We start from the raw sequence: 19,723 nt of genomic DNA, 5'->3' as shown, positions 1-19,723 counted from the left end.
CCACCGTACTTTAAACTAAAAAGAAAAGCAGACACAAAGGACACTAGCCATTAGCATTGCATTTGGTCTCCCTGCAGCTGATTTCTTCCTTCTTACTAACTTGACATGCCTTGTTCTGTGCTATGTCTCTATTTGGAGGTGGCCATCCTAAACGTAGCAGTGTTTTGCTTCGCCATGTCATAGTTGCCCCCAGCACTGCTGGGGGCAACTAGTGGGTAATACTCAAGCAGCAGGAGAGAGCAGAAAGCACATATCCACACAGTTGATGAACAGAAGCAGGGAGATGCAGGTTCTCAAGTACAGCATCCTCTCTATCAAGCAGTTCTATGGTGTCATCATCAAATTTTATTAGACGAGCAATCAGAGGCTGCAGTGCCTTAGATGATCTCATCCTGCAGAGGATGAATTTGAGACAAAAGGTAAATAATTCAGGGTGCTGCTTAGGCACAAGTAAATTACTTAAATCCCAAAATAAAAACCACCTGTGCTCGCCTCCCCTTCAGCGACATCCACTAGCTTCCTCCCCAGGGCTGTCATCATCTTCCGGTTGTCTTCTAGGTTCTGCATTTTTAGCCATCTTGATTGCGTGGCCCTGGATGATATAACTCTCATCACAGGAGTTTTTTCATCCCAGCACTAAGGCATGCCAAAAATGTACACTGAGCAGTTTGCATGCAGGAACACATAAAGCTTTTATTGCAGAAGAGACTTGGGCCGCCCATACATGGATCAAATTACTTTCCTGCAATCATGAATTGCAGGAAAGAAATTTGCTTGATTCCCCCATCAACACAGACAGTGTTGACGCTGGAATCCCTCCTTCCGGGCCATTGTCCTCACCTGGCAGGGGAAAGCCGTCCCCACTGAGAGAAGACAGTGGTTATTGTTAGTGGCTATAGAAACTGCTAGTGATGATCGCAGGTAAAACCCGGCATGCTGGTTGTACCCAAGTTGATCGATCAATCAGCTTGGTACGTTCAGCCTGGCCATACATGCTTCAAATCTAACCCAGTGTTAGAGAGATTACAACCGAGTATGGCCTGCCTTAAGGGGGGTATTACTAAAACTGCAGAGTGCAAAATCTGTTGCAGCTCTGCATAGAAACCAATCCGCTTCCAGGTTTTATTGTCAAAGGTTAAGACCCCTTTCACACTGAGGCGTTTTTCGGGCACTTTTGGGCTAAAAATAGCGCCTGTAAAGGGCCAGAAAAACACCTCCCCTGCAGTCCCAGTGTGAAAGCCAGAGTGCTTTTACACTGGGGCGCTGTGCTGGCAGGACGTTAAAAAAAGTCCTGCAAACAGCATCTTGGGGCGGTGTATACACCGCTCCTCCACCACTCCTGCCCATTAAAATGAATGGGCACCACTGCCGAATCGCTTGCAAAGCACTTCGGTGCTACACGGGCACATTTAACTCTTTATTCGGCCGCTAGCGGGGGATAAGAGCGTCCCTCTAACGGCGGAATAGCGTCGCTAAAACGACCGTAAAGCACTGCTAAAATTAGCAGCATTTTACCGTCAATGTCCGCCCCAGTGTGAAAGCAGCCTAATTGAACAAGCTAAAGTTAGAAGCTGATTGGCTACCATGCACAGCTGCACCAGATTTTGCACTATGCAGTTTTAGTAAATCTCCCCTATAGTATGTCCCTTCTGCAGAAAGCTTTCCTGCTTGTGAACTTTTGTTTAAGTTAAATTTCCCCTTTAATATAGTGTGGTTTACCAGTCCATAATTGCGGTGTCTGCATTCCTTTGCATTTTCTGCAAGTACAGAAAAATATCTGTTGCTCCTGATAGAAACCCAGTGCCCCTGTAACATCTCAATTTCGAGATGTGATATGATGTGAATAGCTAATCTTCACTCTTTCAGTTCAGGTTCACTTAAAAAAGTAAACCAAATGTTATGATGAAAATTGTTAAATATACAGTGGATATAAAAAGTCTACACACCCCTGTTAAAATGTCAGGTTTCTGTGATGTAAAAAAATGAGACCAAGATAAATCATTTCAGAACTCTTTCCACCTTTAATGTGACCTATAAACTGTACAATTCTGTTGAACAATAAACTGAAATCTTTTAGTTGGAGGGAAGTAAAAATAAAACGTGCACACCCTTAAACTAATACTTTGTTGAAGCACTTTTTGATTTTATTACAGCACTCAGTCTTTTTGGGTATGAGTCTATCACAATGGAACATCTTGACTTGGCAATATTTGCCCACTCTTTGTAAAAACACTCCAAATCTGTCAGATTGCAAGGGCATCTCGTGTGCACAGCCCTCTTCAGATCATGCCACAGATTTTCAATCGCATTTGGGTCTGGGCTGTGGCTGGGCCATTCCTAAGCTTTAACCTTCTTCTGGTGAAGCCATTCCTTTGTTGATTTGGATGTATGCTTTGGGTCATTGTCATGCTGAAAGATGAAGTTCCTCTTCATGTTCAGCTTCCTAGCAGAAGCCCGAAGGGTTTGTGCCAATATTTACTGGTATTTGGAACTGTTCATAATTCCCTCTACCTTGACTAAGGCCCCTGTTCCAGCTAAAGAAAAACAGCCCCAAAGCATGATGCTGCTACCACCATGCTTCACTGTGGGTATGGTGTTGTATTGGTGATGTGCAGTGTTGTTTTTGCGCCAAACATATGGCTGAGGAATTTTGGAATTATTCAACCTTGGTTTCATCAGACCATAACACGTTTCTCCACATGCTTTTAGGAGACTTCAGATGTGTTTTTGCAAAATTTAGCCGGGCTTGGATGTTTTCCTTCGTAAGAAAAGGCTTCTGTCTTGCCACTCTACATCATAGCCCAGACATATGAAGAATGCGGGAGTTTGTTGTCACATGTACCACACAGCCAGTACTTGCCATATATTCCTGCAGCTCCTTTAATGTTTCTGTAGGCCTCTGGGCAGCCTTCCTGACCAGTTTTCTTCTCATCTTTTCATCAATTTTGGAGGGACGTCCAGTTCTCGGTAATGTCACTGTTGTGCCATATTTTCTCTACTTGATGATGACTGTCTTTACTGTGTTCCATGGTATATCTAATGTGTTGGAAACTCTTTTGTACCCTTCTCCTGACTGATACTATTTAACAATGAGATCCCTCTGATGCTTTGGAAGCTCTCTGCGGCCCATGGCTTTTGCTGTAGGATGCGACTAAGAAAATGTCAGAAAGACCTACTAGAACAGCTAAATTTTATTTGAGGTTAATCAGAGGCACTTTAAATGATGGCAGGTATGTAGTGTACTGACTCCTATTTAACATGAGTTTGAATGTGATTGCTTAATTCTGAGCAAAGCTACATCCCCAGTTAGAAGAGCGTGTGCACACTTATGCAACCACATTATTTTAGTTTTTTACTTCCCCCTCTTCTCTCCTATAAGATTTCAGTTTGTCTTTCAATTGAGCTGTACAGTTTATAGGTCACGTTAAAGGTGGAAAAAGTTCTGAAATGATTTATCTTTGTCTAATTTTTTTTACATCACAGAAACCTGACATTTTAACAAGGGTGTGTCGACTTTTTATATCCACTGTATTTGATCTATCCCTCCATAATATTTGTAGTGTCATTGCAAAAGATGGCTGAAAATGCTAAGAAAATATTCTGTACTTTTTTAAACCAAATAAACACAACATTTAAGTCATATTTCATACATTGTTCTTATACTAAAAATTACATTTGTCTTTTTTGTTTATGCCTTTATACATCTGAATATTTTTTTTTTCTTTTACTAAAATCTTTTTTTCAGGGGGCAACTTCTTTACTCAAGGCGTTCCATGGAGCTACATTGTTTTCCTTACTAGTAAGTCCAAAAGTTTTCAAATTCTTGACCCCCCCACCCCACATCTTGAACCTGTAGGTGAAGAAGATCATGTACAACATTTAAGATAAAGCAAGGAATTTGACATACGCTGAAACAGTACCACATTCAGCCTTTATTACCTCATTTTAAATTGAACACATTCTTTAAACTCTTGGAATGGTACACATATCCACTAAATGTAAATCATATCTGAAAGGTGGTAAATATAGCATGAAAAATATTGCAGGTTTTTGTATGCACTTTTGTCTTCCTAAAGCCTAGCAAACCTCCTGTTGAAGTCGTGACTTTGAGCTCCAAATGTGGAGCTCTGGCACATATTGAAATATGCATATCTCTCTGGGTCATTGAGGCTCTTTGCAATATTTTTAGGAAAGCTGAGATCTGGAAAGCCCTGCTCCCCCAATTTCCATATTGATTTCAAATAGTATTTGTCGATTCACCTTTGTGTCATTACTTTTATAACCTTTTAGAGACAGATGCTTTACTGTACAGTGTGTAGCTTTGTAAATGTATTGTTAGATGTACATGTCAATGAAAACTTGATGCATATAGTCTTGTGTGTATTCATTTTTTTAGAAACCTTATTTCTTTGTATATTATAATATGATATGTGTATGAAGGCAGCTGTATTTTCTCATTATGTACACCAGTTCTTCTTTTTTTGTAGTGCTACACATAGTGGTAGCTGGTGAAGTTTTAGAATGAGGGGGCCCCACCCCTTATAGAATCCACCCACTCTGTCCCTTGTATTCCACTTGCTTTCACCCATAGTGTTAGAAGTATACAGCTCAGCATCACAGGACAGAGTATATAGCTCAGCCTCACAGATTAGGGTATGCCGCTCAGCCTTACAGATCAGGGTATGCCGCTCAGCCTCACAGATCAGGGTATGCCGCTTAGCCTCACAGATCAGGGTATGCCGCTCAGCCTCACAGATCAGGGTATGCCGCTCAGCCTCACAGATCAGGGTATGCCGCTCAGCCTCACAGATCAGGGTATGCCGCTCAGCCTCACAGATCAGGGTATGCCGCTCAGCCTCACAGATCAGGGTATGCCGCTCAGCCTCACAGATCAGGGTATGCCGCTCAGCCTCACAGATCAGGCTATGCCGCTCAGCCTCACAGATCAGGCTATGCCGCTCAGCCTCACAGATCAGGCTATGCCGCTCAGCCTCACAGATCAGGCTATGCCGCTCAGCCTCACAGATCAGGGTATGCCGCTCAGCCTCACAGATTAGGGTATGCCGCTCAGCCTCACAGATTAGGGTATGCCGCTCAGCCTCACAGATTAGGGTATGCCGCTCAGCCTCACAGATTAGGGTATGCCGCTCAGCCTCACAGATTAGGGTATGCCGCTCAGCCTCACAGATTAGGGTATGCCGCTCAGCCTCACAGATTAGGGTATGCCGCTCAGCCTCACAGATTAGGGTATGCCGCTCAGCCTCACAGATTAGGTTATGCCACTCAGCCTCACAGATCAGGGTATGCCGCTCAGCATGACACAGATCAGGGTATCTAGTTCAGCATGACACAGGTCAGGGTTTATAGGTCAGCATGACACAGATTAGGGTATACATCTCAGCATTACAGAGCAGGGTGTATATACAGCTCAGCATGACACAGATCAGGGTATATAGCGAAGCGTGACACAGATCAGGGTATACAGCTCAACATGACACAGATCAGGGTATATAGTTCAGCATGACACAGATCAGGGTATACAGGTCAGCGGGGCCGGGGGCACGCAGCACTGACAGCTCCCTGCCCCCCACCCCCAGAGTGGGGCTCGCAGGAATCTGAGGGCACCACCCCCCTCGTGGGAAGTCCTCCGGCACTTACCGGACTCTGTGGTGTCCTCTCCTCGGAGTCCTGTGTCTCCTTCAGAGTGCGGGCAGCAGGCAGCAGCGGCGGAGATGTCCTTTCCTCCAGTGCGTGTCTCCTCTGGCTGCGTGTTCCCTCTTCCTAAGCGGTAGGCATCCAATAGGATCGCCTGGCGCTTTGGATAGTCGGGAAACAGGTTTTACGACCTACCTCCTGATTGGCGGGGAGGAACTTTAGTGTGAAAATAGCAAAAATTCATTCGCTATCATCACACAATTGGGTGGGATCGGGGGGCACTCTCTGTGCCCCGAGCCCACCTCTTTTTGAAGCCTATTAGAGCTTCTAGCTCTAATTAGTTGCTTCAAAAAAAAAATAACACCCCGGCCCATCCCCGCCATAGGAATTCATGCGCCCGGCGTCCTGAAAGGGACCGGGCGCATGGATAGGGGGGTGATGGTAGGCATAGGGGGGCGGCGTTCGTGCACCTTCAATGCATAGGCCACCACTGGATACACAATTGTTGTACTTTTGTGCTCCTCCTCATAGAGCAATTTTAAGAAAATTCACTCCCTATGTTCAGAAGATTATATAATAAAGAAAAATAATAAACTAGTTGAGCTAAGATTGAGTTTCTTCATGAAGAAGAAAGGGTCTATCACCTTTAGACACTAGCCCACCCTTCATGTTCATTGCATGGGAGCGTCTCATGGTGTATGATATTCTGCCAGTGTCCTTTACTGTACGATTAAGGTAAAAGTAGTTTTGACTTGCCTGTAAATGCCATATCTTGGAGTACAGGACACCCTCCCTTCCATTCCTCGGTTTTACTCTGCATGTCTTCTAAAGCTTTACCAGTGTCCAATCATCTGAAGGTACACGCCTGCACCACGGTGTATGATTATTCTGCCCGTATCCTCTACTACACTCCAAGATATGGAATTTATAGGTAAGTCAAAATTACTCTTTCCTTCAGCGTGGGCCCCAACAGCTTGGGGAACACACTTAATGAAATCTCCAGGTTGAGTCTTCTGTCCATCCACATGTGTCAGATCCTTTGGCTTAAATGATGGTCAGCTGAGGTCCCATGCAAGATGCACTTTGAACTTTTACCCTTTGAATGTAAACACTTGTTTGGTCCCTCTTGGAAAAGTACAAGGAGATCACAAGAGTACTCTTCTCCCCCAGAAGATGAAAACTTGTACCGTTACTCCTAAGGCTAGAAAAGGTTTCATCCCTCTCAAACTTCCAAAACTTCCAATGCCAAGACTAAGACAGAAACTTACTATTATAAAAAGACCTGGCCCTTCAAGCTAGCCAAAACTGATTTTAAGGCCTCCCCCCAGTAAATGTCTGCTAGCCTTCTCAGCCTTTTAACCCCCGAAAATCTCAGACAACTGGGTCCAGCATTTCATTTCCAGGGGCTGCAAACTGGAGCCTGCAAATTGCCTCCTCCCAGCTTCATGCTGTCAAAGTTGCCTCTTTCCCCATCACAGAGGGCAGATCTGCTTGGTGCTGTCCAGCAGCTCATGTCTCAAGGTGTCATTGTTTCGTGGGTTCAAAGGTTCTGCATATTTACTGCCAGGTTCAGTCAATGAGTTTTGATGCGTTTACACCTGTTTGCATGCATGCATGCGGCAGAATGTGTGCAGCCGCTTAACATTGGGGAGCCGTCTCTGAAGCCACTGGCATTCACAGCTGACTTCCCACAAGCAAGATGGTGGCTCTCGTTACCTGAAGACTGGCATAGAACCACTCCGGGTGATGACAGCGCTGAATCCCCGATAGGTAAGTGTTTATTAAAAGTCAGTAGCTACAGTTTTTGTAGCTGCTTGCTTTTAATTTTTCCAGAACTGACTGTAGCTCCTCTATATATAAATGTCCTCGCACGGGAAGGGTGATATATCAGTCATCGCTGCAACAGTGATCAAGATATCATTCTTTAGCCTCAGCAATTCTGCACAAAACAAAAGTAATCCAAGCGGCTAACAAGCCACTGGATTCCTTTTACAGGAGGTGGAAGGGGTTCCCCCTTCCACTGCTGCCGTTATCAGACTTTCCCTTGATTTTGGGGAGCCTGGTAAAGATACAACCGGCGGCATCCAGCTCTAGGCGCCCAGTGAGAGGAACATATGTTCCTCAACTGTGACGTCAAAAACAGGAAGCGACGAGGATTTCATCACTTCCTGTTTTGGTTCTTTGTGGCCGTTTCCGGCCAGGGAAGCAGCTGATCAGGCTGATGGGCATCTGATCGGCTGCATTGGAGGCAGATCTCTCCATAAAGAGGACCTGTCATGGCCCATGCTATTACAAGGGATGTTGTACATCCACACGTGAGGATTTGACGCAAATGTCAGAGCGTCGGCAATAATTTTAGCAGCGGACCTCCTGTGTAACTCTAAACCGGTAACTTGTAAAGGCTTAAAGAGCATTGTCTATGGAGATTTTGAGGGACAGTAATTTGGCCCCATTCCACGGGTGAATGCAATTTTAAAGCATGACATGTTTGGTATCTATTTACGCGGCGTAACATAATTTTTTATATTTTAACAAACAATTGGGTATTGTGTTTTTGTGCATTAAAATTAATTAAAGTGTAACTGGGGGGGCCGTGGTCGGATGCGAACAGAGCAAGGCGTGCTGTGGCTAAGCTCCGCTCCTACCTATTCCTATACAGCTGTCCTGTCAGCGCGGGCCGGCTTTTTTTGCACATACGGACTTTGCTCTACTTGTGCTCCATCGGTTGTGTATGCCATCTCCTCCCGCGATGTCACCTGGCAAGCCGAAATAAGGCCGGAACACGCCGGCCCCCAGGCGCTCTTCTCCTACGGCGGCCATCTTGGCCACGCAGTCCACCCCTTCAACAGCTTCAGCAGGCATGCAGACAGCTCCTACAGCCTTGGAAGACACGGGGCCATCTCCTGTGGACCTGCTGGCAGATATTACCCCCTGTAAGGAAGCATTAACCAGCAAGATAGGATCCTTGTCGACAGACATAAGCCTTTTTTAGGCATGATCTGGAGAAGTACTGGTCCCGGCTGTCTGAAGCGGAATCTCGTATCTCGCAGGTGGAGGACACGGTGCACATCGACTCCATGGAGCTGCAGGTCCTCCAGAGGAAGGTAAAGGCTCTCCAGGACAAAACTGTTGATATGGAGAACAGGCTCCGGCGCAACAATCTGTGGGTGGTGGGGCTCCCTGAGAGAGCTGAAAGAGAGCGCCAAACCTGCAGAGTTTGCTGAATGATTCCTCACCACCCTGCTTGGCTTCACAGATCTCCCACCCGCATTTGTGGTTGAAAGGGCCCATAGGGTCTCCCCTACTCCGATACCTGGTGTCCTGTTGAGACCTTTTCTGATCAAGCTCCTCAACTATAGGGATCGAGACATGTTGCTGGCAGCAGCAAGAAACTCACCCGCGCTAACCTATGACAAAGCTAACATCTCCCTGTATCTGGATTATTCTCCCTAAGTGCAGCAGCAAAGGTGTTTTTTCAGTAAGATCCGCAAACGTCTCCGCCAGTGTGGGCTGAAATGCAGCTTTCTGTACCCAAGCAGGCCGAAGATCCTGGATGGCGGCATTACCTGCTATTTTGATACCCCTGCAGCGGTAGATGCCTGGCTGGAGTCTCGCTAAGATATATTTGTCTCTGTTGCATCCCTCTACCCACCTTCTCCCTTGACTTTTGGCTGACTGTTGTCCCGGGCCATTTCTGGCTGTTCCCTGATGCTTCCCTTTAAGAAGGCCACATCCTCATTCTCCACAGAATTCCCAGCGTGCATCATCCTGACATCCCACCACATTTCACTGGAGCAGATCACCTCAAGTACAGCATAAAGTGGATGTTGTTTTTTTCTTTCTTTCTCCCCCTGTTTTTCCCTTGTTTTATTGTTGACACGTCGCAAGTTCTTTGTTTTTTGGGGACTCCCCTCTGACTTTGTCCTCCCACTATGCGGACTCTTCTCTGGACGGTCAGAGCTCGCACCTTGTTCTCAGGTTTAGGGTAAAGACCCTGCACCAGTTGTTCTATATGGGATTTTTTCGTTTTTTTGGGCCAAGGGTAGGGAATTTTGTTTATGACGAATTAGGGACTCTTACACATTGCAAGGATGCTTTTATGCTTACTGATATATACTGTTCATACAATCTACTGGCTTAAACAGGTTTTGCCACCTATTGGAACCTTACCGTTATGCTGTCCAGCGCCCTGCATGGTGCGATTCCCCTAATATTGCATTATGGCCACTAAAACAAATGCCTCCCTACCATCCTCTCCTTGCATGTCAGAGGGCTGAACTCTTAAGTACAAGCGCTCCCTATTGTTTCACTATCTAACACTGCACAGCCCTCACAGAAACTCACCTTTTGGGCAGCAAAACTCTGGCTTTGAGAAAACTGTAGATACAGAAAGTGTTTCATGCAATGTATCCCTCATATTCACAAAGGGTTTCAAGTTTGATCATTAAGAATGTGCCTTGTACCATTGATGAAGTCGTTACTGATCCAAATGGGAAATTTGTTATGTTAGTAATCTCTTTATGGAACCAGAAATATGTTATAGTAAATGTTTATCTCCCACCTCCTAGCCAGATGAATCCTTTATATTTGTTGTTGGAGATGCTGTCTGATCATAGTCCTCTGAAACTGATGTTATGAGTGCAGTGGTCACGTAACAGGGCCCTTTGGAGTTTACAGTCCAAATGGATTCATCATGAGGTCTTCAAAGAACCTATGTGTAGTCGGCTCCTCCAGAGATGATTTGGGACGCTTTTAAGGCAACTAGTAGGGGTCAATACATATCTGTCATTGCTGCGATCAAATTGGAGCAAACTGCACCTATCTCCGTGCTAAGGTTGAAGATGCCACTGTTCAGTACTCTTCCCATACCACATACCACTCGTAGATTCTGATCAGATGGGTTTCATGCCTGGCGGGTTTACAGATATTAACATTTCGGCAATTGTTTTCCAACATTCATGCCCCTCACTTGAATCAAGCCTCTAGAAATATTGCCACATTAGATATTGATAAAGCCTTGGACTCGGTGGAGTGGGCATATTTGTGGAAGGTGATGAAGACGATTGGATTTCCACTACGCTCTATAATGGGGATCCAAACATTATATACAGGCCCTCTGACTAGCATCCGTAAGAATTGTCTTATTTTCCCTCCCTTCCAGCTGCAAAGGGACTAGGCAGGGCTGCCCCCTCTTCCCACCCCTCTTCGCTCTAGCGATGGAACCTATAGCAGAAGCTCTGAGTCTCCTCAGATATCTGTGGTCTGCGAGTAGGATGGCTAGAGGAGAGGGTGACACTTTATGCTGATTTTATTACTGATCCTCAACGATGCTGGCCCTTCCCTACAGGGTGCTCTCCATGTCATGAATACCTACTCCACCTTTACAGGCTTGCTGGTTAACTGGCACAAATCATTGCTGTTCCCGGTGGTTGAGGGGCCGTGGCCTCATCTTATGCTACTTTCCCTGTCCAGTGGGTGGACAAATTCACTTATTTAGGTAAAGTGATCTCTAGGCAGAACTCTGATTATATGGAACTTAATTTAGACCCAGTGTTGGCTGGCATAAAACCTAAACTGAGGGGATGGAGCAACCTCACTCTCTCTTTGCTTGGTCACATAAACCTTTTAAAAATGAAAATTCTCCCTAAATTTACATACCTTCCGCTTATCTTTTTCATTAAGTTCAACGTTTATTTCTCTTGTTTATATGGGGATACAAACCACCCAGTTACAAATATACTTCCCTTACCAGGCCGGAACTAGCTATGCCAGACTGCTTTAAATACTTTCTAGCATAACAACTAGTAATGGCCTACTGGTGGCTTGGAGGCGACAATAGTTAGATCTTTGGATGCCCTACAGTCTCTGATGTACAGAGATCCTTAACCCCCCCCATGACCTTACCCCTTCCATGTGTACCACAGTTTGGGCCTGGAAAGTGGGAATTGCCCTGGAATTTCTTCCCCCTACTACCCTATCTCCACATACCCCTTTATGGTTGAATTCCACTCTTCTACACTTTAATACAATCCCTGACCCCCAAGCCTGGGCCAAATACAAAATTAAGAATCTGAAGCATATTGCAGAGAGATCTGGTTTTCTCCCTTTCCATACTCTCAGATCTAAATTGAATATACCTTCTCATTATTATTTTAGGTACCTTCAGGTTTCACATGCCTTCAGTTGCCAATTCTTAGGTCACCCAATATCTCTTTCATACTCCTGAGTTGGAGGCTATTCTCTGAGCACCAGACCTGGGAAAGTCCACTTCAGAACTGTATGGTTATCTGTTGGTGATTGCAAGTTCTGACCTATCCTCTCTGTGTCAGAAATGGACTGTGGATATCCCTGGACTGGATGATGAAGACTGGATGGAGATTTGGGACTTCCCCTTCTCTCATTTAGTTCCAGCCAGAGACAAAATGATCCAATTTAAAATCTTACATCGACCCTATTATACCCCGCACAGATTCCACAAGATGATCGCCTCACTTGCCCCTACATGTTTGTGCTGCTCGCACCAATCAGATATATTAAAAGTGGTCGCACGACACAGATAATTCCTCTTGGACCACAATATTGGTTTAGTGGAACCACTAGTTGTGACAGTGGCCAAGAGGACCCTTGTTGGCCTCCTGTTTTATGCCGTAAAGCAATTACCATTTACCCCCCCCCCCCCCCCCCCCCGTCCTTTTGGATGAGATTGATTAACTCCAATTTGCCCCTTTACCGAGCTACCTATACTAATACAGGGTGCCCCGCGTAAATTCCAGAAAATCTGGTCTTGTTGATTGGAGGATATCTCCAAAACCATAATGGTGATGGATGATGTACATTAGAGTCTCAAGGTTACAGTGATTTGTTACTCATGATCCATTCCTCTACATACTGTGCGAGTCTTAAAACTTCTGTACTGCTCTCCTATTCCTCATTGGGGTTTTATTATTTATTATTATTTTTGGTAACTTGTCAAGTTTGTTTATTTTACTTTGGGCCTCTTTTTGCGTGGCCCTGTCCCTGCATGGGTAATTTTGCACCAGTTATGTGTACCTTGTAAAAAAAAAAATAATAAAAAGGTTAAAAAAACAAAACAAATATTGTGTGACATAAAAATATGGAAAGCACACCATTTTCTTCTCTAGGGCCTCTGCTAAAAAATATAATCTTTAGGGGTTCTAAGTCGTTTAATAGCAAAAAAAATTATTTTTAACATGTAGGAGAGGAATGCCAGAATTGGCCTGGACTGGAAGTGGTTAAAGTCAATAGAAGATGCAATTCAGAAACAAAATGGAGGAAAAAACTATAAAAAATTGGTTGAGCTTTTCTCAGAAGAACTGATGAAAAGACATCTATTCTCCTAGGACACTGGCAAAAACTAGGGCATGCTGGGTTAAGGAGGGGTTCTAATGAGTACTGGCTTACAATTTTTCGGTTTTCAATTGTCCCGTACTTCTGTAGACACTACTAATACCCCAACGGTATACAAGTTCCTATGTCCCTCAGTGGATGAGATAGCAAGGATGTTTAAAACAATAGGAGCGTGCCTTCATCAAGTATTATATCTCCTTGTGGATTTTATATGAGTTTTCCCATTGCTGAACAGTTTGCAGATACATTTCTTCAGCATGTTTTGTTAGAGTAATGCCCCGTACACACGGTCGGACATTGTTCGGACATTCCGACAACAAAATCCTAGGATTTTTTCTGATGGATGTTGGCTCAAACTTGTCTTGCATACACACGGTCACACAAAGTTCTCGGAAAATCCGATCGTTCTGAACGCGGTGACGTAAAACACGTACGTCGGGACTATAAACGGGGCAGTAGCCAATAGCTTTCATCTCTTTATTTATTCTGAGCATGCGTGGCACTTTGTGCGTTGGATTTGTGTACACACGATCAGAAATTCAGACAACGGATTTTGTTGTCGGAAAATTTTATAGCCTGCTCTCAAACTTTGTGTGTCGGAAAATCCGATGGAAAATGTGTGATGGAGCCCACACACAGTCAGAATTTCCAACAACAAGGTCCTATCACACATTTTCCGTCGGAAAATCCGACCGTGTGTACGGGGCATTAGTCTGTGAAACTGTTGAAAAAGCGATTGTTCTAAAAGCCCCACTGGGAAATGCATTTATGTGAGTTTGTTTGTGATAAAATTATACTCATACTATGGCGATGTTTGAAAAAATTACAATATATACAGTACATGTAATAAAATCATAATTCTTTTCTATGAAGCCCAAACAAGGGGTTAATGACAAGCAAGCTGTAAAAGGTAAAATCAAGCAGTTACATTTTCAGCCTCTTCTAATACATTTAGACCTTTCATCTAGTAATTTCTTATTAATGGCGATTTTTCTTGTTTTTTTTTTTTTTTCTTTATCATGAAGAAATGTTTATTGAAAATGAAAAAAATACATGAGATGGTATAATGTGTACAGAGGGTCATACCTTTTCACATAGTAAGTTTTTAACAGTTTTCAACAGGTACACACAGGTTATCATGCACAAAAACAACAAAGCTAGGGAACCATATATATCCCTTTGAAAAGAATGAGGTAGTGAAGTGTCATTCATGGTGAGGTGTAAACATTCTACTGACTTAAGTTGTGTCGCATTGAGATTGGTACAGTATAGTTTACATTCTCAGTGGTTTGATGGGAGAAAGAACCATTGATAGGAGGGAGAGGACATTCCCCTCGCTTGTCTACGGATTTCTATATTTAAAACACTTACTCCGCATGTTTACCATGTCAACCTGAAGAAAAGCTTGAGCAAGTAGGTTTGTGCAAAAATCCAGGGCCGTGACAAGGGGTGGTAAGCGTGTATTGTAGAGATGGGGCGCTGCAAGTTCCTTCTACTATAAGGCTGAGAGGAGTAGTGCCAGTATCACTACTTCTGTCAGCCCAGCGCTGGAAGCATTGAGAGGAGAGAGCTGGGAGGGGGTGCGGGCTGTGCTTTCTCTCCCCCTCCTTATAGGCTCACACATAATGAAGGGGGGTCACAATTTGGCATCTTTGCCCTGGGCACAGGATGATCTTCTTCCGGCACTGCATATATCAATCCTGCCATGTATAGATGAGTGTTGGATATGGTGTTGGGGAGAGAGGTAAAAGTCAAGTAATGAATGAGAAGATAATGGGGGAGTTGTCTATGTGAGGGGGAAAGGAAGTGGGGAAAAAATGGTAAAGGAAGGAAAGGGGAAAAGAGTGAAGAAAAGAAAATATAAGTGTTAATGGTATTATATTTATTTCCTTTGTTCTAGTTTATGGGGCAGAAGTCCTCCTGAAAGTAACTGGATTGGGACCATTTGAATACTTTAAATCTGGCTGGAACCTGTAAGTACATTGCTTTAGACCTGTTTGTAGGAGAGAACAAGTGCTGCATAGTTTTCACAAGTTCATATACTTTTGTCCACATAGAGTATATTATGTGGACACACTTCCAAATGATTGAGTTTCCACTTAAAGGAGTTGTAAAGACAGAAGGTTTTTTATTTTAATGCATTATATGCATGAAGATAAAAAAACACCTGTGTGTAGAAGCCCCCCCAGCACCCCCCTAAATACCTACCTGAGCCCCTTCTCTCTCCAGCGATGTCCATGATCCCCTCAGCCATCCAGGACACTCCTCCCGATTGGCTGGCACAGAGCAGCGGTGTCATTGGCTCCCATGGCTGTCAATCAAAGTCAGTCAGCCAATCAGGGGAGAGGGGGGCGGGGCCAGGTCAGGGTTCCATGTCTGAATGGATATACGGAGCTCTGACTCGACTTGGGTGCCCCCTGTAGCAAGCTGCTGACTGAGGGGCACTCAAAGGAGGGAGGGGCTAGAAGCAGCGAAGAGGGACCCGAGAAGAGGAGGATCAAGGCTGCTCTGTGCAAAATAAACTGCACAGAGGAGCTAAGTATAACATGTTTGTTATTTAAAAAAAAACAAGCCTTTACAATCACTTTAAGGTTACTTCCAGTGATGCATCTTATAAACTTCTTCTATATTGTTTCTATGCTTTCAACTTTGTAAAAACGGTTTTGCAGACTGGCCTTTTCTGTTGCAGCATGACTGACTGGCATTTATGGCCCAGCACTGTCACATGGGACAGGGGGACCATAATCCCTGTGTAATCTCTGACTGAATACCCTACTTGAGCTTACACAGGGCTGCGTTTTATTCACTCCCCGCAGCTGCATGGAGCAGCAGGGAAGCAAAAAGTTGTCAGTATATGGTGCTGGGTAAGGGTTGTCATTAATGTGAACCTGTGGTTTTGCCCATCAAATACAAAGTACACATTCAGTTTAAATTAATTGACTATGCAAGACATTATGGGGTTTATTTACTAAAACTGGTGAGTGCAAAATCTGGTGCAGCTGTGCATCATGGCAAATTGGCTTCTAACTTTAGCTTGTTCAATTAAGCTTTGACAAAAAAAGAAACCTGGAAGCTGGTTTATATGCAGAGTTGCAGCAGATTTTGCCTTCTCCAGTTATAGTAAATCAGCCCCATGTGTGTTTTAGAAAAAAGCATGCTGTAAATTAGTGTCCGAATGGTGTCAACGTTCCTAATTCTGTATACCTGTTCTGAGTCAGCTGCTCAGACCTTTTAGATATTAAGTCATTGCTGTACTACTCTTGTACCTTGCAATTGTTTTGGGCCAGGCCAGATTCACCTTAAGAAAGAAGTGGTATTTGAAGGTACTTTTAGTCGCCTCATTACATGTTGTTCTGTTGCGTTAATAATTTTATCTTATTTATAGGTTTCTTTAGGGGAACCAGTCATGATTGTACTTGCATAGGATTGCAAATATACAGATTTGCATGAGTAAACCTGCAAACTGTACAGGTTACTCATGAAAGATGTATATTTGCCACATTTAGCTCTGAGTCTGACTCTTCAATTAAATAATCTGGGGCAGTATAATCTAAAGTCTGACAGTTTCTGTCCTATCAATGTCTCAATGTCTCAACGTCCTTTACTGTTTAACACCTTCCAAATGTGCATAAAATTGTCAAATGATTAGAGCCCTGTAGTTCATATTTTTCTTAAAGATGGGTTGGGTTATTTGAGACTGTTATGCATGTCCAGTAGGCAGCATGTAAGGTCAAGTGATTGGCACGTCACACTTAACGTGGCTCCTAGCCTGAAATCCTTTTGACAAAATATGTAAAGCACAAATAACCATGGCTATGCTATTATATTTATATTATATATTATATTATATATTTGAGGCTAGATATTCACATTCTTCCATAAGCCTAGTTAGGACTGGCTCTTAAGCTTTACTATGCTTTTTTCTTTTTTTTATTCAAGTACAGGGAAAAGTTGACATTTTCTGCATTTTACAGTCTTTTCCTTTCTTGTTTTTTGGTACGCAATTTGTGTTGAAGCTTTGATTTTTCTGTGACCTTGCTGGCACTGCTGGGACTCCTAGCCCTGGCCCTTAATATGAAGCCTTTCTACTTTATTGTAGTCCTGAGACCTCTGCAGCTACTCAGGTGAGTTTATATGTTAAACTAGGTGTTTCTCATTATAGTAGATGGTGCACTCTTATAACAGCTTTGTGAGCATACCCACCCTGTGATAAACAATGTGCATAAAAAACCAAAAAGAAAGCGCCTCTTAGGTATAAAGGATTTATTCACATGCTAAAAACATAGTAAACACTTACATTGAGGTGGGTAATGTGCTGCTTCCATAAAGAACTTGTCCCGGTGTCTCTCAATAATTCCCAGTGATCAGGGAGAGCCTAGATGGACGCCGTGCGGGTGGCCGCGGACCTCCGCTCGGAAACACCGGCTGTATGAGCGGTGTAGTGGAGAAGTCACTTCCGCGTTCCAGCGGATCACATGGGAGATGACTTCACTCGGGCAGTTCAGATTGAAGACACTTGAAAAAGGAGCGCGCATGCCCGTTACGAGCTTCGCGCATGCTCAGAAACGCGTAGTGGTCCCCAGCTAATCTGAACTGCCCGAGTGACGTCATCTCCCATGTGATCTGCTGGAACGCGGAAGTGACTTCTCCACTACACCGCTCATACAGCCGGTGTTTCCGAGCGGAGGTCCGCGGCCACCCGCACGGCGTCCATCTAGGCTCTCCCTGATCACTGGGAATTATTGAGAGACACCGGGACAAGTTCTTTATGGAAGCAGCACATTACCCACCTCAATGTAAGTGTTTACTATGTTTTTAGCATGTGAATAAATCCTTTATACCTAAGAGGCGCTTTCTTTTTGGTTTTTTATGCATATATGGAGGATCGACTTCACTCAACAGGAAGCAGCCCTTGGTATCCTGGAGAAATAGATTTCCCTGATTTTTATTGATTCACGGATTACAGACTTTACTGTGGAATTATTTATTGACTATTTCTGTTATTTTATATTCACGGACTTTAGCGCGATTACATCATATGTTTTACCTGTGATAAACAATGTGGTTTGGCTGAGAATGGCTGGATCAGGATGCAGATTTGAAGAATCTTCTGGAACATACATCAATAACACAGATGGATGTTAAAACTGTTGTCCTAGAAGTTAAATCTTAAAGTGGACCTTCAGTCATTTTTTCAACTTTCCATCTATTAAATCCTCTGCCCTTGTTGTTTTAACTTTGGATAGTAAAACATTTTTTTTTCTGCCAGTAAATACCTTATACAGCCCACTTCCTGTTTCTTGTCTGGTAAAAAGCCTAGGTTTATGACATCTTGCACAGCTCTGTCTCAGGTGAGAGTTTGCCAGGAAGGGAGGGGGATGAGTCATAAGAGGGCCAATGAGAGCTGCAGAGCTGGAGATGTGCCTCTGTGTGTCTGAGTAAATCCAGGAAGTGAACAGGAAGCAGCTTCAGCTACCCACCCCCAGTTAAAATGGTTGCAGCCAGAATCAGTGGAGGGAGATTTCTGCAGCATATTTGGCAAGTATAGAATCACAGTATATATAAAATAATATGCAAAGTGGTTGGAGAGAAGCTTCAGAATGGCAAAGATGTTTTTATTACAATTATTATTATGTGAACAGATTGCAGTTCCTCTTTAAATAGTTAGAAAGAAATACACTACATTTTAAATTTGTGTCAGAGCAGTTCTCTTTCTTCCACAGTGTCTTGTTATTGCTTTGTAAACTTCACTGTAGAAAAGTAATGTGCTTGTCACTGGAAATGTTTTTGTGTATTTGCATTGTTATACTGTTCTTTGTATCACTTATCTTATTGTTATATTATTCTTTGTATCACTCGGAAGATGTCATCACTATATAAAGATAGATAATATACAGTAAAACCTTGGTTTGAGAGGTACTTGGTTTGAGAGCATTTTGCAAGACAAGCAAAATGTTTTAATAAATTTTGCCTTGATATACAAGCCATGTCTTGATATAAGAGTAGCGTTATGTCACAACTGGAGTATAAAAAAGAATAGAGGAGCCTCTAAGTGTAGCAATATGGTTACATTTAATGAAGGTACAACATTTAACACCTTATTGCTACACTTAGAGGTGCCTCTCTTCTCTTATATACCCTGTAAAAAAAATGCTTTGATATACAAGTGCTTTGGATTACAAGCATGTTTCTGGAACGAATTATGCTTGCAAACCAAGGTTTTACTGTACTTTACTGTCATTGTATACATACAACATTTATCAGGATACTCTTTACAACAGCAATAAAACATTTCTCAACACAACCACACATACATACTCTTAGCACATGCCCACATATCTGTTTAAATTAAACAAAATATGAAATGTTATTTAAAAAAAGTAAAATTCCACATAAAATTCCTAAATCTCTGTACCTGGTGGGGAAAAAAGGCCTAGGGAAAAAGATTTACTTTTAAGTGATTAGTGTGCATTTTGAGTGTCTTTATATCTTTTCCTTGATGGCAACGGGACAAACACACTGTAACCTGAGTGGGTTGGATCACTACTAATAGCTTTTGCCTGCTTTTTAAATTGGCTGGCATATGCTGTGTCCAAAAGAACAACATTATCCATAGTAAAAATGATAATGGAATCTTTGGGTATAATGATTTTTGTCTTCTAGAGCTTCTACAACTTACGCCCATTCATATTCCTTTCAG

General features: G+C 43.2%; 1 protein-coding gene across 2 annotated transcripts in view; it reads left to right on the top strand.

The window, feature by feature from the left end:
* Window positions 1–19,723, top strand: part of TPCN1 (two pore segment channel 1) — a 247,447-nt gene that overhangs the window by 171,352 nt on the left and 56,372 nt on the right. Inside the window, exons 17-19 of one of the 2 annotated variants that reach the window (XM_073630356.1) lie at window positions 3,746–3,799; window positions 14,924–14,996; window positions 17,040–17,147. In XM_073630356.1, coding sequence (XP_073486457.1) covers window positions 3,746–3,799; window positions 14,924–14,996; window positions 17,040–17,147 — 235 coding nt within the window. The remainder of the gene's footprint in view (window positions 1–3,745; window positions 3,800–14,923; window positions 14,997–17,039; window positions 17,148–19,723) is intronic. The other variant, XM_073630364.1, reaches the window with a different exon arrangement.

Source organism: Aquarana catesbeiana, linkage group LG01, assembly GCF_042186555.1.
Source record: "Aquarana catesbeiana isolate 2022-GZ linkage group LG01, ASM4218655v1, whole genome shotgun sequence".
Taxonomy (NCBI): Eukaryota; Metazoa; Chordata; class Amphibia; order Anura; family Ranidae; genus Aquarana; species Aquarana catesbeiana.
Note: the sequence above shows the minus strand (reverse complement) of the source record. Positions and strands in the feature narration are given on the sequence as shown.